At 32.5% G+C, this 23,484-nt stretch overlaps 1 protein-coding gene across 30 annotated transcripts in view; it reads left to right on the top strand.

Annotated features, from left to right (window-relative positions):
• Positions 1–23,484, top strand: part of LOC143082833 (uncharacterized) — an 85,809-nt gene that overhangs the window by 5,871 nt on the left and 56,454 nt on the right. For 22 of the 30 annotated variants that reach the window (XR_012980481.1, XM_076258743.1, XM_076258740.1 and 19 more), the window contains exons 2-4: positions 829–969; positions 4,315–5,528; positions 6,092–6,375. Coding sequence is in view for 29 of the 30 variants with exons in the window: in XM_076258743.1 (XP_076114858.1) it covers positions 841–969; positions 4,315–5,528; positions 6,092–6,375 (1,627 nt within the window). In the remaining variant the exon portion in view is untranslated. The other 8 variants (XM_076258730.1, XM_076258736.1, XM_076258729.1 and 5 more) reach the window with 8 other exon arrangements.

Raw genomic sequence — 23,484 nt, 5'->3', positions numbered from 1 at the left:
GCTAAATGATAAGCAATCTAAACTGATTTTTTCATGAATTCTATTCTTGTCTAGCTACAATGTTGGAGAGTGTCCGTTGTTGAATATGCACATAGACCAAGGTGAGCGACACCGGCTCTTTAGAGCCTCTAGTTTTATTTACAGTTATAGGCTAAGTAATAAAAAATTATTAATATTATTTTTTACCATTCAAATTCCAGAAGATATCTATTGATTTGGTGAATTATGCAAATGAGATGTATTTATTAACAATGTTGGAAGGGTATCAAACTAATGTTATTCATGAAATAGATAAAACGTCATTTAATGACATTATTAAATTTCTAGTGACTCCTTTCATATCAGAAATGAGTCATGGTAAACTCACTTAATCATCATTCCGATTTAAAATGAGCATTTATTAAAATTTAATAAATCAAAAACCCTTTTAAAATCAAAATGAAGCATCAAATTTTGATTCTATCAGTAAATGTAAGATAACTAAAATTAAAATTGCATAATGCAGAGTTGTTTTTGCCAAGGTCTGCATATAAGAGGGGATTCATTATTTTTCGTGGGAAACCAAATTTTTGTGGATTTCGTCGTTACTATCAGGATTCAGCTTGTTAACGTTTGGATTAAGAACTTTAAAAAAATCGGGAGCCAACATTGAAAGATTTTACTACAGATTAAGGGCAATATTAATTTTTCCCTGAAGCTTCTCTAGAGCGAAATGGTGAGACAGTCACTTTATTTGCCCAGTGTGGTGATCCCTGGAAGACTAAGTTTCAGATTTGATGGATTTGAATGGTCAAAGATGAATTCTTTATTTTCTACATTTATTTTTAGAAAGCATCAAAGATGAATCAGTACCAGAAGGTTTATATGAACCAGATACATTCCAGTTCTTTACTGGGACAGTTAGCACAGATGTGGAAAAGTCAGATGTTATGTGATGCACTAATAAGGACAGGAAATGTCACCACAAAGGTAACCTTGTAGTTACTGTACTGTAAACCAACAATTTTTCTACAGAAAATACTAGAAATAAATATTTCCTTTATACAATATTACATTGAAGATGTACAAAAATTACAAAAACAAATCATCATGTATAAAGGGCTAAACGCTTAATAAATTGTCATCTAAAATAAGTTGGTTCACAGTAAATATGTTCTAAACAAAAGATGTCTATTTAATCCATATATACATTATGACTTAAAAAAAAATTCACGAGACAAAATCTCAAGATTTAGAAACCACTAAAAAGTACATTACCATGTCTTAAAGTAACAACATGGCCTAAAACACACAACAAAAACTCAAACCCTTCAAGTTCATGTCAGTTTCAGAACCTCTTTTTGCAGAATTCTTTGAATTGTCAAAATTGTTACATAGTCATATACAATGTGCAAGGTAAAATATTAAATGATATCTATACAAGACAAAGAAATCTTAAGAAATATTATCATCCTTAATCATACGTAGTCTTCACTATTAAGTTTTAATGTTACAGACTTGTATTAATACTATTGGCCTGTTGTAGAAATTTTTGCTGGCCCGGTAGTATGTTTGACTAAGCATGAAAAAAGTGAGCAGTCTGTTTTTGTTTGTCACTTCTGAAAATTTGTATATAAATGCTAGGAGATAAGTGCAGTCAGGATTCTACTTCGTCAAAATTATCTCCCCATTACGGCAGTTCATTTTCACAATCGTAGAAATGGAATCCATTGTAGGGATAACATGCTGCCAGTTTTGCTTTTGGAAACCGATAGATTTATCCACATTGCACCATTACGATCCTTATATGTCAGTTCTATTTCAAAAGACAAATGTATCAACTAGCTAATGAGCATCAGTTAATGGTCTGGTCTGCATTGATTCAACTTAAAACTGTTGTCCGATCGGTTGTCGGGTGGAATTTTCCAAAATTCATAAACATTTAAAAAATTCTAATTAAATATTTCGTGGAAGGGCAGACTAGATTTTTTTAGTGGTTGAAGACTATAAACCCTAGTTATCACACACAAAAAAATATAATTTTTCAAAGATATGCATTTTCATCATCCAATTTGGAAAGAGTCGTCAAGTACTTTTAGTAAAAAAATAGCTATATGTAAACACCTACTCTGTTTTTGTGATTCATTTTAGATATGTTTTTCATCCGTGGTAAAAAAAAATAAAAAATCAGAGGTTATATAAAAAAGAAGATGTGGTATGATTGTCAATGAGACAACTATCCACAAAAGACCAAAATGACACAGACATTAACAACTATAGGTCACTACAGCCTTCAACAATGAGCAAAGCCCATACCGCATAGTGAGCTATAAAAGGCCCGATAAGATAATGTAAAACAATTCAAACAAGACAACTAACGGCCTTATTTATGTAAAACAAAAAATGAACGAAAAACAAATATGTAACACATAAACAAACGACAACCACTGAATTACAGGCTCCTGACTTGGGACAGGCACATACATAAATAATGTGGCGGGGTTTAACATGTTAGCGGGATCCCAACCCTCCCCCTAACCTGGGACAGTGGTATAACAGTACAACATAAGAACGAACTATAAAAATCAGTTGAAAAAGGCTTAACTCATCAGATAGATTAAGATACAAGTGGACGTTATGCATTTTCTACATCCCAACTTCAAAGATACCCATGTCATCGACTTGGTATCTAATTGTTCTGCTTTACTATGTAATTGATAAATTGAAAACTTATGCAAATTGTTTTTAAAATAAAACATTTCGTAATTGAGAAGAAAATTGTCATTAAGGTCTTTCCTTTTACTAAAGGGAAAGACCTTACTGTATTTCTTCTGTTTATTATTATTATTATTATTATTATTATTATTCTTCCGCCAAACTTTGACAAATTTATCCGCGTTAACCGTAAGACGTGTCGCTTTCATATTCACACTTTGTATCTGTGTCATGAATACCTATCCGGAACTCACCCTGTGAGTCGAAATATTTTGTCGGTTCGGAGTAATCCCTCCGAAACCCAAAAACCTTGTTATCGTTCCAACACCGTAACTGTAATAGGTAGAAAAAAAACGAAGGGTGAAATTTGTTCTGGACCAGACCCCGGTTCTTCGTTACATTTGGATCGAAAAGATTCAACGACTCATTGGTAGGGTTATGCCCCTCTGAAAATTAACCGGTGTCGGTTGGCCACCAAAACTCGGAAACCGTAAGTCGTAGACACCTAGGATCTTCACCATTCATCATCAATTCATGTATCTTTGAAAAATACCTCAAGGTCAAATTTGTATGTTGACCTTGACCTTTGACCTAACACCTTGTTATGGGATAATCTCAGAAACCATAAAACTTACAGAAGTTTTAAATAGTGGAAAATGTTTGGGTCATTATGGCGCAACTTTGTTACATTTTGACCGAAGAGATTTGACCTTTCTGTAAGGGGCATAACCCCTGATTTAGGTTTCTGAAAAGACAAAATCAGCTTTTACTATAAAACCAAAGGTCCTAGACCCGTGGGGTCTTCACCAATGACATTGGGGACTAATGACCTTGACAAAGGTCACAAGGTCAAAGGTCAAGGTCATGTCCCAGATAGCGAATTATGTGTTTTTGACCTTATTTTAAGGATTTTTAGTGTGTTTTAAATGTTTTTAAGGTTGACCTTGACCTTTGACCTATCAACTTTTTAGTCGATATCTCAAAAACGGTTAATCTTACAGAAATAGTAAACAGTGAAAAATGTTAAGGTGACTGAGGCACAACTTTTTTACATTTTGACCGAAAGGATTTGACATATTCTTAAGGGGCATAACCGCCGTTAACGGTTTCTGAAAAGGTAAAATTAGCTTTAACTCTTGAACGAAAAGTCCTAGACCCATGGGGCCTTTTACAATGACATTGTGGACCAATGACCTTCACAAAGTTCACAAGGTCAAAAGTCAAGGTCATGTCCAAATGATCGAATTTGTTGTTTTTGTCATTTTTTAACGGTTTTATGTGTGTTTGAGAGCTTTTCAATGCATTCTACGCCTATTGGAACATGTACTTTACATTTCGAAAAGGAAAGACCTCTCAATTGTTCAAGAACAATTGACATTTTAATTTTATTTGTTTCTATTAACTTTTAAAAATTTTTTCACTATAGTAAACATTTATCGCCTTCTCTAACAAAGAGCTTTGATTCTTTTTTTCTATTTCAACCGGGTTTCCGTCTGGGTGATAATGATACCAACAAAAAAAAACAAAGACATCTAGAGATAAACATATATAATCTATTTAATTTATAACAGATAAGTGTAATGTAAAGACTGCAATTACATAAATGTTCCTATCTTTCAGGCCCACAGAGTGGTGTTGGTAGCTGCTTGTCCTATGTTACAGTCCATGGACAATGCCTCTGTTGGTTCACATCTGGAAGTACGCTTGGCAGCAGATATTAAACAAGAGGCTGTCAATTCATTCTTACAGTACTTATATGAAGGATTTATGATGTTAAGTGAAGAAAATTGTAAAGATGTGGAAAAAGTAGCTAGACTTTTACAAGTAGACAGTGTAACAAAGTGCTGTATAGACTTCTATAATTGTCTTCAAAAGAAAACAGGTGTGCCTGTATATTCCAACACACAATATAAATACTCGTCAGCTGATCTCCTGGAATTCCGTCATGTACGAACAACAGACCTTCAAAAGACACTCCATGAAAGAATGATGAAACGAGCAGCTGCTGATTCAGTGAGACCAACAAGTCCAAGTGGCAAACGACAAAGAATGCAACAACAAAGACCACCAAGTCCCAACATTGATCTTGCCATGTTTGGTCAGAAAGCTGATGATACTCTCAGCATGACTCATAGTTACATGGGCAATACTGGCAATCAAGCAGCAGGTGAACCATGGGAAAGGGTACCTAGAATTGGTGCAATCCATAGTCAACGCCCATCTCACCCAAAGCCAGGTGTAATTGAGATCGTGGAAGATAGTCTGGAAATCCTTCAAACTCAGCCACCAGACAAGGACGGAAATAAGTCAGCTCCTCCCATTATACAGAAAAGCCTAGCTATCTCAGTATCTAGTCAACTCAATTCATCACAAGATGTTCATGTCGTAAACGTGAACGACTCTTCATCTCATCCCACTGCTGCCGGTGACGGTCCCATCATGAGTACGGGTAGAGACTCGATCACTGTCAGTCCATTAACAGTCATGCCAGGAACATCATCATTATCGTCATCATCAGCATCATCACCATTAACCAAAGATCCACACAAATCCACTATGGATAAAGATATGTTAGACAAACAAACATATGCCAAAAAATTACAGTCATCGTTAGACCATCAGTCCAGCACCCCTCAGAGAGGTCTGTTCCCTGTGTCAATGTCGCCAGCTAATATGTCCCCAATCAATCAAGTCAAGAAATCATTTGCAGCAGGAAGTGCTTCCCAAGCTGCCTCTATGTCACAATCACACGATTCACCCACCAAGAGAACATCAACCTCAGCAGGAAATGAAATGGAAAGGCCACAATCTTCAGATCAAGGCAAAGATTTGGGGTTTGTATATTACATGTGATAAATATTTACATTAGAAATATATTATAATAACATGCAAGTTCCCAAGCATTTGCGACAACACACACATGTGTTAATAAAGGTCAAACATAATAAAATCTTTAGTCATTTCAATTTTGCAATTATTTCTGTTTGTAATTAATTTTCATTCAGACAATGTATCCTCAAAATACGTAGATGAATAGATATAACTCATTCTCTAATCTTTTGTCTTGAAGTGTGACGATAAGTTTAAGAAGATGTGGTTTGACAGCCAATGAGACAACTCTTAATCCAAGTCACAATTTGTAAAAGTGAACCATTATAGGTCAAAGTACAGTCTTCAACGTACACAGAGCCTTGACTCGTCCCAAACAGCAAGTTATAAAACGCTCCAAAAATACAATTACACTTTCATATTGCTCAAATAGGACAATTAAAGTGACCAATTTACAACCAAAACAAATGCATTTTTTTCTGAAAATAAAAATAATAAACAGCTGACATAATATATTTGATTTGATTATAATAAATCAAGGTTAAATGTTAAATGTTTTACATTGTAGGACAAAAAATAAAGTGGATGACAGGTCTGCATCCAACAGTACAGATATGGCACCTGATTTAAGTATTGTAAAAGTAGAACCGACAGGTGAAGCTGGATTAGACATGTATGTTGATGTACCAGAAGAAAGTATGATACAGGCACAACAAAGAGAACAAAGGGAACACGATGATGAAAGCGATCTGGAATTAGAAGAAGCCTCAGGCGATTGGTCAAGGGATGAAATGTCAAACGAAGCAGCTGGTGGTGACCAGAATAACTCCTGGTATATAGGACAGTTCAAAGGTAGGTCTTCTTTAATATTGTCCTGATTATAACCCAACATTGTTGAGATAAATATACCGAAGAAAAAACTCAATTCTATATGATTTAGGAATGAGACATAGTTGTAAGGTATTTTTGAGTCTGCATTGTTGGGTTATTGTGTGGATCCCTCAAGATGGCATAATTGAGTCATTTTTACTGCAGGCACAATACAAATTACTGATATAAGTGAGGTTCAGTATCTAAACATCATTTATGATCAGTTCATTCTTTTTCAAATAAAAAAAATCATAGATTTGGACTTCATTTTCATAATGCCTTATTGTTGAAAAAAATACAATTTGCATATAAACAATGCTGTCAAAATTGAAAATCAAAGTTTTATTTCGTTGACATTTTTCCCAGATAATAAGTAATATGGAAAAGTTAATGAATTTTATATCCTGCTTTGTACAAGACCAAGCCTGATTTTAAATTTGCTAGATCTTGTGGTAAAAACAGTCTATAAAAAGTGCTAAACTTCCCTTTATAAGGTTTCCTGGTTAAAAAATTTTATTTTAACAAAGCACATTTTATATTGAATATCAAAAGGTGTGAAACGGCTATATCCATGTTTTCCTTGATTGAATTGTTAACCATAATTAGCTCAACAATCTTAAAATTTTATTCCAAAAAAGATAGGTTCAAATTCTATTACTGATGATTTCCTCAGTAAATGAAGAATTATTGTGGATGAAGAAGATTCTTTAGATTACTAAATATCAGTGTTGAAATTTCTTTTAAGAAATATACTGCAGGAAACTGCAGGCCTCACGCTATTGACCAATGTGGGCTTTAAATTCTTTTCTTCAAATTATTTTAGTTTGCTCTTTTATTAACAGCTTAAAGTAATTTACAGACCCAAAAAGCCAGAAAAACTGAGCATTTTAAATGAAAATTTTTCACAATATTTCACTGATTGTTTCACACTATATATATATTTTGGATATTGGACCATAATACAGGTAAATGTCCAATTTAAAATTTTTAAGTTTTAAGTTCTTAGACCACATTCATTCTGTGTCAACTATTTAATCACAATCCAAATTCAGAGCTGTATCAAGCTTAAATGTTGTGCCCATACTTGCCCCATCTGTTCAGGGTTCGACCTCTGCGGTCATATAACGCTGCACCCTGCAGAGCATCTGGTTCAATATTCCTACTTTGGTATGAATAGATATGGCAGAAATTTTTTAATAAAACATTATCATGGGTAGGCAGCAATTGAGAGAAATACATTTAAAAGAATCTTTTTCATCTACAATCATAAATGCAACATATTTGAGGGATCCACACTTCTTCTTAAAATAGATACAAATTTGATCACTACTGTATATAAATAGAATTAATGATCATGATGATGGAGAAATTTTTTCAACAATATTTAAATGTACATGTCTCGCCTTCAAATATATTCAAATTCACTTGGCATATTGAAAAAGAATCAACTGAAAAAATACAAAACTTATAAGTTATTTGTTTATCAAAAATATTTATCAAAAAATTTGAAAACGGAAATAAATTTCTCCTTTTAACATTGCTATGACACCCATAACATTATAGATATGTTTATTGATAAAATGTATTGTTTTATTATATATAACAAAAGACAGGTTATACTATAGTACTATTTAGTGTGTGTGTATATATACACGTGTTTCTTGTGGTGTATAAGACATAAAGCTTTAAAACTAGCTTATTCTGAGAGTATCGATACAAACCTTGGAACAGAAATCAAAATGAAGTCAATAATATGCATGGTGTCAAAGTTGAACTTGAAGCATGTCAAAAATTAAATTTGTAATCTGGTGCAGCAGTTGCTTTGTTGGACAGAAGTTGTACTATTTTTGAATTATTTTTAATGAGGGAATAATATCTTGAATGCTATTTATTTAAATGTTGAATTTTAGTCTTTTCCAGCATTGAAAGTTTTATGAAAGAAATTTTAGGACCACTTAGAACTGCTCAAACCAGATTATAAAGTGTGATGTCATAGCAATGAGAATGTTTTCTCATTTTAATATGTAGGTCAATGTGACCTGATTATGCTGATATAAGAAATTGGAAGATGATGAAATCAGCTTCCAGTCTCTGATATACTAATAGACAAACAAATTGTTTGTGACAATTTTATATTTATTTGGAACAAAAAGGTATCTTGTATATAGATCATTGTAGAGAAACAAAACGCTTCCATAAATTTCATTTGTGTCTGTACTTTGCAAGTTTGGGGGTCACAAGCGGGAAACACTCAAAGAAATTTGTAAAATAATGAACTGGAGACTACTTACTGACATAGAGTTTGACTGAAATTAGATTTTACTGTAGTATTCAAATTTGGTATAAAAGAAATTATCTCAAAACGTGACTGAAAGTAAATTTCGTGTCGTTTCAGATGACATGAGCAGCTTGCAAAGTACAGTTTTTATGGGACAGAATTTCGATTATACTGTTACACAGAATCTTGAGCAATTACATCCAACCTCAATTGATTCAAAAACAGACAATGCTAAATCAGTTGTCTGCTTCAATTATGATGAAATACTTCTTAAAGGCAGGGATGACCCATTCTCTGATATTCCAAGGGAACATTACATATCACTTACAACACTTATAGACCTTCATAAACAAAGTTTAGGACCTGGAAATTTTGCTAAAAATGTTTCGGAGAAACTTTTCCCAGAATTATTTGGACCTGATTTCTTGAGAATTTATTACTCCTACAATGGAGGTGGACGTTGCGATAAGAAAGAACTAGATCCCTTTAGAAAAGCTTACCTAAAAAAATATGTGACATTTTTTCATCCAGAACTTGAAAGCACACACCTCTGGAAAGAGAGTGCTGTTTCTAAAATAAATGAGAATTTACGACGTCCAACTAACAAAAAACGTATAAACATTAATGATTAGTTTCCTACCAGTGATTATTAAAATAAGAAATCTAAATTACCCAATAGTGATATTCTGATTTTTGAATTCTTTCCTTAAGCATCTCCACCCATTCAACCAGAGGTGATAACTTGCAAAACTGAAAATGAGGATAAACAGAGGATCTTAATTATGCCACATCCTGTTGTATTGACATCAACAGAGCCAGTTCTGGTAACAGAAAGTTTTGGCGGAAATAAGAATTCAGGAAGATCCTTTCTATTCACTAATGAGTTTTTAGAAGAATTGGATATCAAGTTTTCAGATATTGAGCCTCCTTACAGAATTTCAAATGCTGAACTTTTAGCTGAATTTAATAAATCTAATAGCCCAGGAAATTTTGCCAAGCATTTGTTAGAGAAACTATTCCCAGAACTTTTTACAGATGAATACCTTTGTCGTTTCTATTCATATTATGGGGGAGGCAGGCAGCTCAAATTTGCCCTTAATTCCTATGGTCTTGGCTGTTTATATCGATATGTCATTCATTTTTACCCAGAAGTTTCAAATCCCATAGCATGGAAGAAGTTCGTTGTTAAAAATATTAATAGTGCTCTAAGAAGATCTGAAAATTCCAAAAGTGAAGATGTGATAGATAAATTAGTGTAAATGACACCTTGCAAATTACATTCCAATTTAAAATACATTGAAGGTATTTAACACTTATGTCCTTTTTAGCTCACCTGGCCTAAAAGGTTACTTAAAATAGAACATAGGGCTCAAATGCAGATTTTGGCTTACATCTCAAAAACGGAAGCATTTAGAGCAAATCTGACATGGGGTAAAAATGTTCATTGGGTCAAGATCTATCAGCCCTGAAATTTTCAGATGAATCAAACAAACCATTGTTGGGTTGCTGCCACTTAATTGGTAATTTTAAGGAAATTTTGCAGTTTTTGGTCATTATCTTGAATATCATTATAGATAAAGATAAACTGTAAACAGAAAAAATGATCAGCAAAGTAAGATCTACAAATAGGTTAATATGACCAAAATTGTCAATTGACCCCTTAAGGGGTAAATGTCCTTTAATGACAATTTTTCACAATTTGTTCATCATATTTGCTAACTTTAAAAAATCTTCTCCTCTAAAACTGCTCTACCAAATTCAACCAAACTTCAACTGAAAGATCAGTAGGGTGTATAAAATAAAGTTTGTGTTTTATTTTGTTTTGGTCTCATTTTCTTTATTTATAAACAGTAAGTCATATATATTTGTAATATTGAAGAATTGTTAGCTGTACATGTTTGCCTGGCATGGTTCAATATGTTCAATAAGGCATTGTTTACCAGGTGAGCGATTCAGGCTCTTGAGAGCCTCTTGTTTTTTTTTCTCTATAATTTTTTTTTGTGTTCATATTCAACAGAAGTTTGAAATGAGTCTTGTATATAAGTTAGAAATTAATACATTGTTGCAAAAAAATGCAAATTTACTTCTTGTATTGTATTAATTAAAATGATCACATCAAGATACCTTTTTGTTTATTGTGCATCTGTATATATATTGATGAATTAAAAAAGGAGAATTTTACCTGAGAAAAGCTGGAGAAAGGAGATCATTTGGATTAAAAGCATTACCTTCTAAAGTCCGCCAGAGTTATCTTTCTTTGTTCACACATTTGAGTTCTGGAATTTTATGCAAAATACTTATTTTTAATAAAGACAGTGACACACACATATATCATTTAAATCATCCTCGTTTTCAATACAGATGAACATGTTGGTATAAAAATTTGGTATTAAGTAAATTGTAATGGTTATTAAAAGTTTCAGACATCAAACAAAAACCTGGCAGAGTTGTGAAGGCAATGCTAAACAGGTAGGTCCACATACACCAAACAAATGTCCCAGAAAAAATACATAACTGAAGAATGGAATCAATAATAAACATTGAAAAATAATTGAATACTGATTCATATATTTGAATTGACTGGATCATTGAAGGTTTTGAATCATGTGGAGTGATATAACCTTGTAGAGAGCTAAACAATTGACTGGAATGTTTGATTTTGGTTGAAATAGTCGTTAATCATGGAATTGTAGTTTTCTTGTTTTGATCTGTGATGTATGATTTATTAGTGGGAATGGAAGTTGTATTCTTGCTTTGACTTTGAATGAAGTAATCAATCGTTCGTTAAATTGATGGTAGAAATTACGCACTATTAAAAAAGTTCTTTAGAAATTTTAAATAAACTAAAAGAAATGGAAGATAAAAAAGGATGAAACATTATCTTGGAAAAAATATGAATTCTATGTTTCATGTTAAAAAAAAAAAAAAGAAAAATATTGAAGCCGTGTTTAAAAAATATATAAACGAAGAATCATAAAACCTTAGAATATAACCATTATAAAATTACAAATGGGTGATCATTTTGTTGTGTGCTGTTGCAGGTCTCCATGGTAACAGACACAACAAAATTGATCCACTCCGATACAAGATGATGAGATCCCAAGATAGAGACACCATATTGGTAGAAGAAGACTGTGGAGATTTACAATATTATGTTGAGGATGCAATTCCTGTGAAAGTGTTAAACTTTGAACATAGGCCTGACTGTGTTGAACCTGAAGAGGAACACACAATACAAGAAATATTAACCAATGCCGTTTCTCGTCAAAACTTTGCTTGGAGACTTGTTAGGCACTATTTTACTGATCCTGAATTGAAAGATCACAATTGTTTTGGTCGGAGAGGCAAAATGCCACTTATCACTGATAAATTAGAAAAGGTTGAGAGCATTGTATTTGCCTATTACCCTGTGGCTGATCCTGCGTTATATCCTCAAGCATGGCGAGAATGTGTGGTCGCTATTGACAAGGGCATTAGAAATTCATTCTCTGACTATGGTTACATTAAAGCTGACGAAAGAAAGTGTCGATCAAGTTACAACATTATAATATAAAATTCCTTAATGACTGGAAATTTAAATTGAAACTTATTTTGATGGTTTTGTGAAACTATCAAAGCATATGCATTAGCACTATATATGTCCAGAATTGAATGTCAAAAAAAGATATCAAGGGATGTAATTGAATGATGCAATTTCTGAATGGAATATGTTCTTCCTGCTCTGTGCTTCCGTATTTGCATATAGTGGTCAAATTCATTATTATAAATTCTTGAAAAGCAAAGAGTCGTCTCTTAGTTCAAAATGAATAGTTGTGATGTTTGTTTTAGCTTGTTTTTAAATAATTTATATTAAAAGATGAAAAGATGAAAATGCATTGATATTCTTGGGTTAAATTGGAAAAGGCTTGTTACAAATATTGATTGAGTTACTTCCCTTTGAACACTTAGTTATTTAAGGTTGATATGCAGTTGCCGAGTTGATTCTCATGTTTGTCCCATTCAGTCATAATACAAAATTGAGAAGTCTAAATTTCATGTTCAATTTCGGTTAATGGAGGCTGTAAAATGATTCCCCAAGGGCCAAACTATGTCTTGCAGAGGAAATTATACACATTATTTGCAAAACTAAACATTGTAATTTGATTTGAAATCTAGTTGTTATTAAGTTTTGCAGTGTTGACAATTGGTTTTGCAAACAAGCAGTCTTGCAATGTTATTTGAAAATCAAGTCTGATCAATGTTTTCTACAATGTACAGGATTCAAACTTGCAGGTAGATGTTATTTTTGATTGAATTGGCTGTGCACATAAATGGACCTGTTTGCAATGGATTTGACCTTTAAACCAGAGGGAAATTAAAGTGATGGAATGCATTATTTCTCTTGTAGTAAACCTGACATAGATATGATCACCAATCACATAAAACACCAATACACCAAACAGTACATTGATACACTAATACAGTGGGCATGTTTAAATTGATAATATAAATTGCATGTTGTTTGTGTTTATATTTTTAAATATTGCCTAAGTGTTCTATTCCTCCTGGTTTCACTAAAACTATTGAGAACACCTTGGCACTATTTAGGTACAAAATAGCCATTGAAAAGCAGCATAACGTGTTGCTATAGCTACTGAACAATAAAGAGAGGCTGTGTTTATTTCAAATTCCAAATTCTTTTCAATAAATGTTTTAGTGATACCTTGAGAAAGATTTATAAATTTCTTTTTGCACGAAACTTTTAATTGTGAACGTAATAGTAAAGCTAACACTAGCCTCTCTTTATTCTTTCAGCTCCCAAACAGCCAGTTTTAAAAACAAAGCCTATGCCTGCCTGTGCTAAAGCTAAGAAGTATCCAGGTTGGAAGGAAGAACCGTCTGAAGACCCAAATGATCAAGAAATAGAGTTTATGCCAGGTCACAAATTAGTTCACATCACTGGCCATAAACGAGCTTGCGCATATTGTAATATACTCCGTCTTAAGACAAAATCGGGATGGGCTATAAAATCTTACTATAAATGTGAGGCTTGCGATGTATGTCTTTGTAAAGGAAAGAAAGACTGTTTTGTAAGGTACCATGAATTAAGAATGGAACAACCAGATTTGTCACCAAAGATGTTGCTGAAAACTTTAAAGGAAGCAACTGCTAGTCAAACACCAAAAAAACCTCGTAAAAGTGCCAAAGTAGATGACCCAGGGGCTAAAACTGCAATATATGAAGAATTTACCTCAATGATGACACAGGCTATTGCTGATCAACTTCAGGCGTATGGGGGAATGTTGGACCCAGATGACAGTGGTCAACAGAGTCTGGATCAGAGTCGTGGATCTGATCAGCAGTCACATATAACTGTCTCACCACATAACACAAATGGTCCCAGTCCACCTGAAACTGCAAATGAAAAAAATAGAATTCCCTTGGAACCTCTGAAAAATGAACAAGGAATCTTGCCAAAAACTACAGATGATAAACCAAACCCTAACGAAGAACAAACTTACTCACCTAATAACCAACAAGAATACTTGTTGTAATATGTTGTTATTGAAACAAATTTAATGTGTTCAGCTAAATCATAGACAAAAAAGGGCATTTCATTGAAAACATACTTAATGTAGGAATAGGTTTTAAATGGCTCAGTCCTTGAACAAAAGATTTCAATATTCCTATTAACTGTTATTGCCACATTGAACAAATTTTGACTGACATAATAATTTATGAAATGCTCCATGTTTTACATATTATGTGCCAAGTATATATATAATTTTTTTAATCTTCCATATTTATTATTTTGCTATGTTTTTCTGATAAATGATACAGGTAAATTCTGAAGGCATTATCACAATTATAATTTATTCTGTTTGTATATATATTTGAGTTTTCTACGTTTTACCATTTATGATACTCTTTTTATTGAGAAAAAAACAAGGACACTTTAAAGTTATCTTCTCATGCTTTTCTACCTTGCTTGTGACAACACTTAGTATTAAAGTAAAGATAGATCAGGTCTTAAATCTTCGTTGTTGATTTCAAATTTTTGAAAATAGTCAAAATAAAAAAAAAAATCATATTTTGAAAAAATTACAACAGTTTTGAAGCCTTCAATTTAAAAACAAAGAAATATTTGAGTAATTAATGTAAAAAAATTGAGATATTATGCTTTAGTCTGAGAAGCACTTGTTTTCCAATGGGTAGTTAATGCATACATGTGTACCAAGTACAAAATGTGGGATTTAAGATTTTGAAATTTTATTGACAAAGCTTGGAGAAATATATTCATTACTATCTTCAAATTTCAATAACAAGGCTTTGTTTATGTTTCTTATATAATAATATTTAATTGTATAACTTGCATGTGTTCTGTGTATTCACTATACTTTAAAAAGGTGTTAATAATTATCATGACTAAAGATGCATGAAAATGTATTGGAAATCCCTCTTTCCCTATTTATGCCCTTTTGTTTTGTTTTGTGTTTGAAAATACTCATTTTGTTTGCTAATGTTGTTTTATAATGTACATGTTTTTTAAAAGTTAAGATTTGATTGTATTATCTGCAAAGCAGTGTCGATCCATATTGATCACCTAATCTGGTTACTGAAATTTGTAATAACCCATCTTCAAAAATAAGGGAGGTAACTTGTTTACCTTTGTCTGTTCATTTATGGCACATATGTGACAGCTTAATCTGGATATACAATAATGTGATTCAATTCAGTTCCCTAATATTAAACTTGTTTTGGAAATATTATATCTTAAAATGTTACCGACTTGTGTGAAATTTCTGTCACTATTTCAATTGAGGTATGAGCAGAAGCTTACAGTTCATCTTTTGATTCTGTTATGTGACAGAACAAACAAAATCTATACAGATTCTCAACAGTAAAGTTAAGCCATTTCAACACTTTGTTAAATTGGGTGTTCTTTCTCAAATCTCTTCATATGGAACATAAAATGTTAATAATTGATTAGGTATTTTTGACCCTTGTATTCATTTTATTACTCCTAATTTAATATACATCAAACTCAGGAAGAAAAGCTTTTGTATCTTTACAACATCTGAAACTAAACAGCTCTTTAGACACAAAGCCAGCTAATTTTTTGTTCAGGGCAACTTTTTCACCTTAAGAAGGTATAAAAATGAAAATGAATTAAAAAAAATGTAATATTCTCATGTAATTTTCAAAGTAATTAATATGTATTGTAAGTGATGAGCATTCTTTATTTGTTTTACAAAAATAACAATCCCTTATGGTTGATATTCTAAAATTATCTTGTATGAAAGAAATCTCTTAATACATTGATCTGAATTTGGATAATTAAAAAAAACTGATGTAAGGATTACATGTACCTCCTACCAGACTTTATTGTGAGGATTACATGTACCTCCTACCAGACTTTATTCATACACCAAATATGTAACAAAGTTTTGATTGTAAAGTATTCTATTTGATTTACTTCTTTTAATGTCCAAATTAAACAATCTCAAGTTAATTTAAGTTGTAACATTGAATTATGAAAAGTTTCAGGGACAGCAAATTTTTGCAATTTTTACAGTATCTGTTATTAGTTAATGGCCTAAAACAAGACACTTGGATATTTATTTAGAACAAAACAGAAATCCTTTTTTATATGCATGTTATCGTCTTTGTGCTATATTTATTTATGTATCTTTGTTTAGATATGTCAGTGTTGGTATTTTAGAATAAAATGTTGAATTATTTTAATGGTCAATTTTATCGATACCAATCACTGTGAACATAGAAAAAATTCTTTAAACTATCTGCAAAAATATATTGTACTGAACAGAAAAAAAACCACCTTAAAAACCTTGATTTAATTTCTGGAGTAACCATTATCAATCAGACACATGCCGGTACATACCAAAAACTAAATGTTATGGACATAATTATTTAATTTTAAAACAAAAAAGAGATATAGGGGACTGAGTGATATAAGTAGCGGAAGTTCTGTATTTCTTAAGTCTTGTCAGCACTGAGGTTCTGAGTTTGAATCCTGCCCAACTCCATTTGAATTGACTAGAATTGTCAGTTTTCCTATTGAAGGTCATTGGTTCTCTCTGCACACTCTGGCTTCCCTTCATCCTCTTTTAAAAACATGGCTGCCATAAAATAGCACAATAGTTTGGAAAGTGGCATTAAACGCCAATCGATCAATTAACATCAAAATTAAAAGGATGGTGAAATAAATTTAAGACTAGAAATATGTTCAAAGTTGAAGTTATATCAGTGCTGAATCATTCATATTTTACTACAGGAAAGTGTGTTTTGTTTTTATTTGAATATTTCATTGATTCTTGCTTTCAAATATCATCTGGGAAATATTGATTTTGTTTAATACTGGTGTTTACAGTCAGATATATTGTAAGGTTTTAGTTACAACACCAGACTCGCATTCCTGGATATATGATATTTATTGATAGTGGGCATTTTACCAAGTTGAATGACTTTCTAATGAATTGCCGAAGGTTTGTAAGTTCTGGTTCCCTACATTGTAAATTTCATTTCTTGCAGGGTACCAGGGCAAAGAACAATCTTCTTTTGGACACAAGTTTACACAGGAACTACATGAAAATATTTCCAAAGAATTTGAAAAAAAATCCCATGGTTATGAACATGATCAGCCAGTTGAGTGGTCTCTACAAAAAAGTCAAAATTTACCATATCTGATGGGGATTAGTGAACTTGAAGGTCAAGATGTGTCAGAAAGTCCACCATTTATTGTCACTGATAAAAATGATGCTTCTGAACAGGGTGGGAGAAATGTCGAAAAGCATAAATATCATTGTCTTGTGTATAACGCTGATTCAAAGGCCAAATACTGTGTATACTGTAAAATCATGGGAAATAGAACCAGCTGTGGTTGGAATGTGAGATCTTATTACTGTTGTGACGCATGTGATGTGCCACTGTGTAGTGGAAAACGGGACTGTTACAATGATTATCATAACATGTTAAAGAAAACACAACCAGACTTGACATGGCTGTGCTCTGATCTCAGACCAGTTAAAAAATGAAGTACAAATCGAATTTAATGAATTTTTAGGTTTTGTTGCTCAGCAAGGATATTTCTGTTTTTATAGCAAATAGAATAATCGTAAAGAGATCAGGCTTCACGCTGAGTGGCAGCCCAGGCTTGTAAAATTGCTCTCTGGCCTGTAAAAATCGTATCTACAGGCCAACAGAATCTAACTAAAAATTTTCAAAAATTGAGCTCTGGGCCTGTAGATTTAGCAGTTCATCGTGAAGACAATATGCACACAAATTAACTCTAAAACATTGGTTTAGATCTTATTCACAACTTTTTAAGATAAACTTCCAAGAGGTAAGAGTTGCAGGGGCGTATCCAGCCATTTAAAAAAGGGAGGTTCCAACCCCCGGAAACCACCCCCCCCCCCCCCCCCCCCCCCCCCCCTGGATCCGCCAATGAGTTGACATTGTATAAACGCTTGTTTAAGACTATATATTGTCTTTGAGATGTCTTTTGGTTGTTTTCTTCAATCTGTTGTGAAAGTCATGTCAACCTTTTGGGACGCTATTCTAACTGAGCAGAACAGTCATTGCTTACTCTGAAAGAAATTTGCTTTTTATGAAGCTTACTTAATAGTGTTTTCTGCAATGGGATTAGGGATAGTTTCAAAGAGAGGGGTTAAAATGAATCTGCCAACTACAAAAGCTTTGTTTGTATTAAAACTGACCAATGTACTGGATTAGTGAATGCATTTTATGTTACACTAAAGAGAATGTTTAATATATATGTCTCTCTAATGATACACATACATATAAGAGATCTTTCAAAAGGCCCTTGTTGGCAGATTCAGAATAATTCTTTCTCTTTGTTTTCAGGCGGCCAAGTTTCTTCTAATCTTCGTGACATGCTCACATGCCAACTTCCTGCAGACAGTTATGGTTTACAGTCGCACAGTTCAGCTGTTTACAAATCAAAATGGGAGGCATTAGGCCATTTACTGGTCAGATGCGATAAAAAGCTTTGTTTCATGTGCCAGGCCCATAAACGAAAAACTAGGGCTGGCTGGTTTGTGTACACTCGGAAGAAATGCGAAAAGTGTAATATTCCATTGTGTAAACAGGGAATGGGTTTCAATTGCTATGAAATGTTTCACCAGCTGTATTTTCATGAAGATGGAAGCCCAAAGCCATCTCTAGTCCAAAGTTCTGGAGTTCACAGAATTTCAGCAAGTTCAGTTAGGCCTATCAATCAACTGACACCTGATAAGCAAACATCTTTGATATATTCAACATTTCAACTTCCTCATAGTACACCAAACCCACTCGAAGGTGGTAAAAATACAAGACTATTATCTGATCTTTCACCTTTACCTCACCAGTATGGTCGACAAGTTGAGAGAAATGTTATTAATGAACGATATTTTGATGAGGATTTCACTAGACATATGGAACATATAGTTTCTAATGTGATACCTGTTCAAGGAAATTATAATACTGATAAAAGAGATGATGATATTGAACAACAAAGATCTGATATACTTTCATTTGAAAACACGAAAACAATTAACCTGAATGAAAGTAACAAGTAGAGATATGAACCTTTCTAACTTTCAAAGAGTCATATTCTGAAAAAAATACTTGTGGTAATACATTTTGTTATAGAGTGCCAAATAAAAATAATTGTTTTAAGCTCTTTTTTCTTTCTCTATACAATAAAACGGAATTCAAAACATGGATATTTGATAATATATAGAAATAGTTGAAATCTTTACACAAATTACTTCTTGGCAAACAGCCCAGAAATGTTTTGTACAGGATATTAAATTCATTTATAAATAACTTGTTTAAAAATTGTGAGACAATTTCTTGGACTGGGCTGTAGAACTTATGGTTTTCTTCAAGACTATTCAAATCTTGGGTTTCAAGTAATCATATTTTAGCATGCAAGCTGTAGGCATGATATGTTTTGTTGACTCTGTAGTTTTGAATTGGTATTTGCTGCATGTGTAGAAAAGAAGCTACTTTACTTTTGTCATTTGATACAGAGTTAATTAGTATTAAAAAACATATACAAAAGATTTATAGCTTGCTAGTCAATGAAATTGACATGTTTAAGTGAAAAAACTCCGGGAAACAGCAATTCAGATGAATGTGTATAATGCTGTATATATTGTACAACATGATTCAATATTAAGTGCTCAGTGGCTTATTTTATCTTTCATACTTAGTCGAGCATGCACACATGTAATCTATGTTTTCAGGTGGCATACAGATACCAACAGAATCAAATTGGTCATCAGTGCAGCCTCAACTTGGACAAGTCGTGCCATCCAAAGTGGTTGTCAATAATCCTTCCTTTTGGTCAATTCCTTTGAAATCTTTTATGGGAAGTAAACAGGAGGATTTTACTGGTTCCCTGAATAATTTTACTCTGCTGCCACAATCAACTGAAGATTATAAAATTCCAGCCGAAATAATTTTACATGCGCTGAATACGTGTGAGCTCCAAAGGCATAAATTTGCAGTTGCAATTTTTCGCCAGATTATATCTATTGGTGAAGCTCATGGTCGCAATATCACTGGAAAAGTCTTTGTACCAAATGTTATTAAGGGTAAAATTTCTCCAGTTAAACTTCAGACCATTCAATTTGTCTGTAGACAGTATTACCCATCAAAGTGTGGAGAGGAGGAAAAAGATTGGAAAATTGTTGTTTCTGCCTTACATAAAGCATTGTGGACAGTGGAAAAATTCGTTCAAAATTTCTTAGATATCAGTCCTATTGCCAACATGCAAGGGATGGCGTAAAATACATTGGTCTGACAATGTACTTACTGTAATAACTTAATTGATATATATGTGATTGTAATTTGCGGTGAGATTGTGGTATGTACTTTTCAATCTTATTTTTTTGGACAAAATAATCATTTTAAAGGAATAAAATGTCAGTACATGCTGTTAAAAATGTGATTCGTCACTGAAAATCAGGAGATTTTATGTTGAAAACATTATGTCTTTGATCTTCCAGACTTGGTTGAACAGGTTTTGCATCATTGATATGTCTAGTTCTTTGGATAAAAGTGTTTGCATTATTGTAAGCTCTACATTTTTGGTTAAACAGTAATTCATTATTGATAGCCTTTAGATATTTCTGATAGAATGACAATTTAATGATCCATCTATTATGGAGAATTCTACCTGAAGATCTATAGACATCAAGAAAATAAAGATCCATCTTGAAAACAGATATTTCAGCAGTGTTAATGTTATTGGTCTTGCCTAGAAAAATTGAATGCTGGAATTTGAAACATAGTTTAAAATCTTAGTTTTCGAAAAATTTGTTTAATTTACATTGCTTTGTTGACACACTTACACTTTTTTTTTTACCTAATATTGAATAAGAAAAAGAACATATGGTGGTATGACAGTGAAACTTGGAATTGGATTTTTTTTTTTTGAAAGTTGAAATAGATGTATGATACAGATTTTAATATGCACCATGCATGTTTCTGAAAAAACCTTCCAAGTAAAACATGTAAAACCAATAGTTGATGAAAGCAAAAAACCAATACTGCCAAGGTTATAGAAGTATAAGGTCCCAAAAAAGGGACAGGAAGAATAACCCCAAAATGCCTGTCAATTTTGGCCCAAGGAGTTACAACTGTTAAAACAATTTCATTTTTTTTAAAGCAGCAGACTAAAGGATTTTGACTTTGTTTCTTTTTTAATTTAAAATTTTAATAAATAATTTACGTGGAAAACATTTTGTTTTCAGATGAAATGCAGTCTTATGTTCCAATGAGGTTTCTACACTCCCAGATAAAGCAACTAGACTTTGGACGAGAACAGTTTGAACCAGATCATACCAGTCAATCAAATTTGGCACAACCTTATGTATTGGATGATTATAGAAATTATAAATTAGAAACAAAATTAAATAAGCCATCACTTGCATGCAAATCACAAAGTCAAAGAAAAGGCAAAGTCAAAATCCTTGATCCAAAATTTTGGGATCTTCCATTAATAACATTGATTGGAAATCAACCAGAAGAATTAAATTACAATATGAACAATTTTGTATGTTTGTCAACACCAGCAGAGCCATTTATTATCTCCGATGATACATTGTCTCTTGCCATGACAAGTAGTATGTCACAACGGCATAGGTTTGCCACCACCGTGTTCCGTCATATCTGTACTATAGGAGATATATATCATGGAAATGTTTCTGGAAAATTCTTCAGAGCTCATTCTGCATCTGTTGTCAACAGGAAAATTAGTCCGTTAAAAATGAATGCGTTAGAACAAATTTGTTTTGAGTATTTTCCGAGCTCTCCCAATGATAGAGATAAAGATTGGAAAATCATTGTGACTGCTTTACACAAAGCTGTTTGGTATGGAAGAAAATACATTCGAAATTTATTGGATATAAGTGCTATCGAAGATTGTCTACAATGATATAACTATTGATATCCCATGTGTCGTAGGCTATTGATATCCCATATGTCATGGCTATTGATACCCCATGTGTCGTAGGCTCTTCATCTACTTCACCTCTAGGTTATATATTCCTACAATAACTGTCAAGAAACTACAATTATAGAGCAGCTTGAAAAATAACTGAAATAATGCTAAAATATATAATTTGTACAAACCATAACATTCATACCTAATATAATGTAAAAGGTCATCAATTCTTGCATCATCAGTTACAAAATATTATCAATCTTAAAAAATGAAGTCAAAAAGATCTGTGTCTTTTCTAAGGAATAAAAATCTACACCCAAAACGAATAACCTGAACAAATAAGTAAAAAAAAAAAACTCTTAATAAGCATGAACACTGACTGGAAATCATAGAAGTGAGTTGCATTATTATTATATAAGCTGTGCATTTGTATAAATTCTCTTCATCTACATTATTTATCCTTGAATGACTTATGATTGTTGTCTTATAGATATTTTGTCTGTTTACATCTAAATAAATATGACTGTTGTCTAACTCTTGTGTTTGTTTACCCCTGGATATATATATATACAACTCGTCTAAACATCAACCTAACAATGTTAGATCTGTAAATTTGCTCAAATGTATATATATAAATATAACAAACTGAACCATATATATATCTTTTGAAGACTTGAAGTTTTTTTGGTTATTTTTTTCTTCCATGTAAATTTTGTTGTTTTGCAGGTTCTACTTCCTAACATCTTTAATTAAAATGGTTATTGTTTTGTATTTACCTGAATTGATACAATCATACTTGTAATGTCGATTTTGTTGAGGTTTCCAGAGGTTTCATTATAGTTCAACATGTCAAATAAGTGCAGATATTTTCTAAAGTTTCAATTCAAATAACTGTTTTTGCAATAGTTCTAGATGATTAGTTAGTCAACCTGTACAGTGTACCCTTTCTGGTATTGTGAACTCGCACACGTTATCATTTATAATGTGAGAAGTAAAACTTCTTTGCATTTGACTTTGTTTTAAAAGGATAGAAGCAAATGTGGGGTTGGGGGTTTGCAGAACCACAACAACAAAACAGCCAGAACCTAGAAAATGAATATATTAGCAAATACTCATTGTAGATCTGCTAAATATATTAATTTATCGGTACATGCCAAAACTCAGTGACTATCCTGCTGGATTGTTTGGTTTCACTATACTTTCTTGAAGTAAATTTAATACTGTAAATTCAGAAATTATTGCGATATTTTTATTATTGCGAAAAATGCGGCAGAGTTATAATCGCAATAATTTAAACTCGCATTTTGAAATATTTTATATGAATAAAAAAGGATTTTTCTCAATATTGCAAAGATTTAAA

This window comes from Mytilus galloprovincialis, chromosome 7 (genome assembly GCF_965363235.1).
Source record: "Mytilus galloprovincialis chromosome 7, xbMytGall1.hap1.1, whole genome shotgun sequence".
Lineage (NCBI taxonomy): Eukaryota > Metazoa > Mollusca > Bivalvia > Mytilida > Mytilidae > Mytilus > Mytilus galloprovincialis.
The sequence above is the reverse complement of the archived record's forward strand: the minus strand, read 5'-3'. Positions and strand labels throughout refer to the sequence as shown.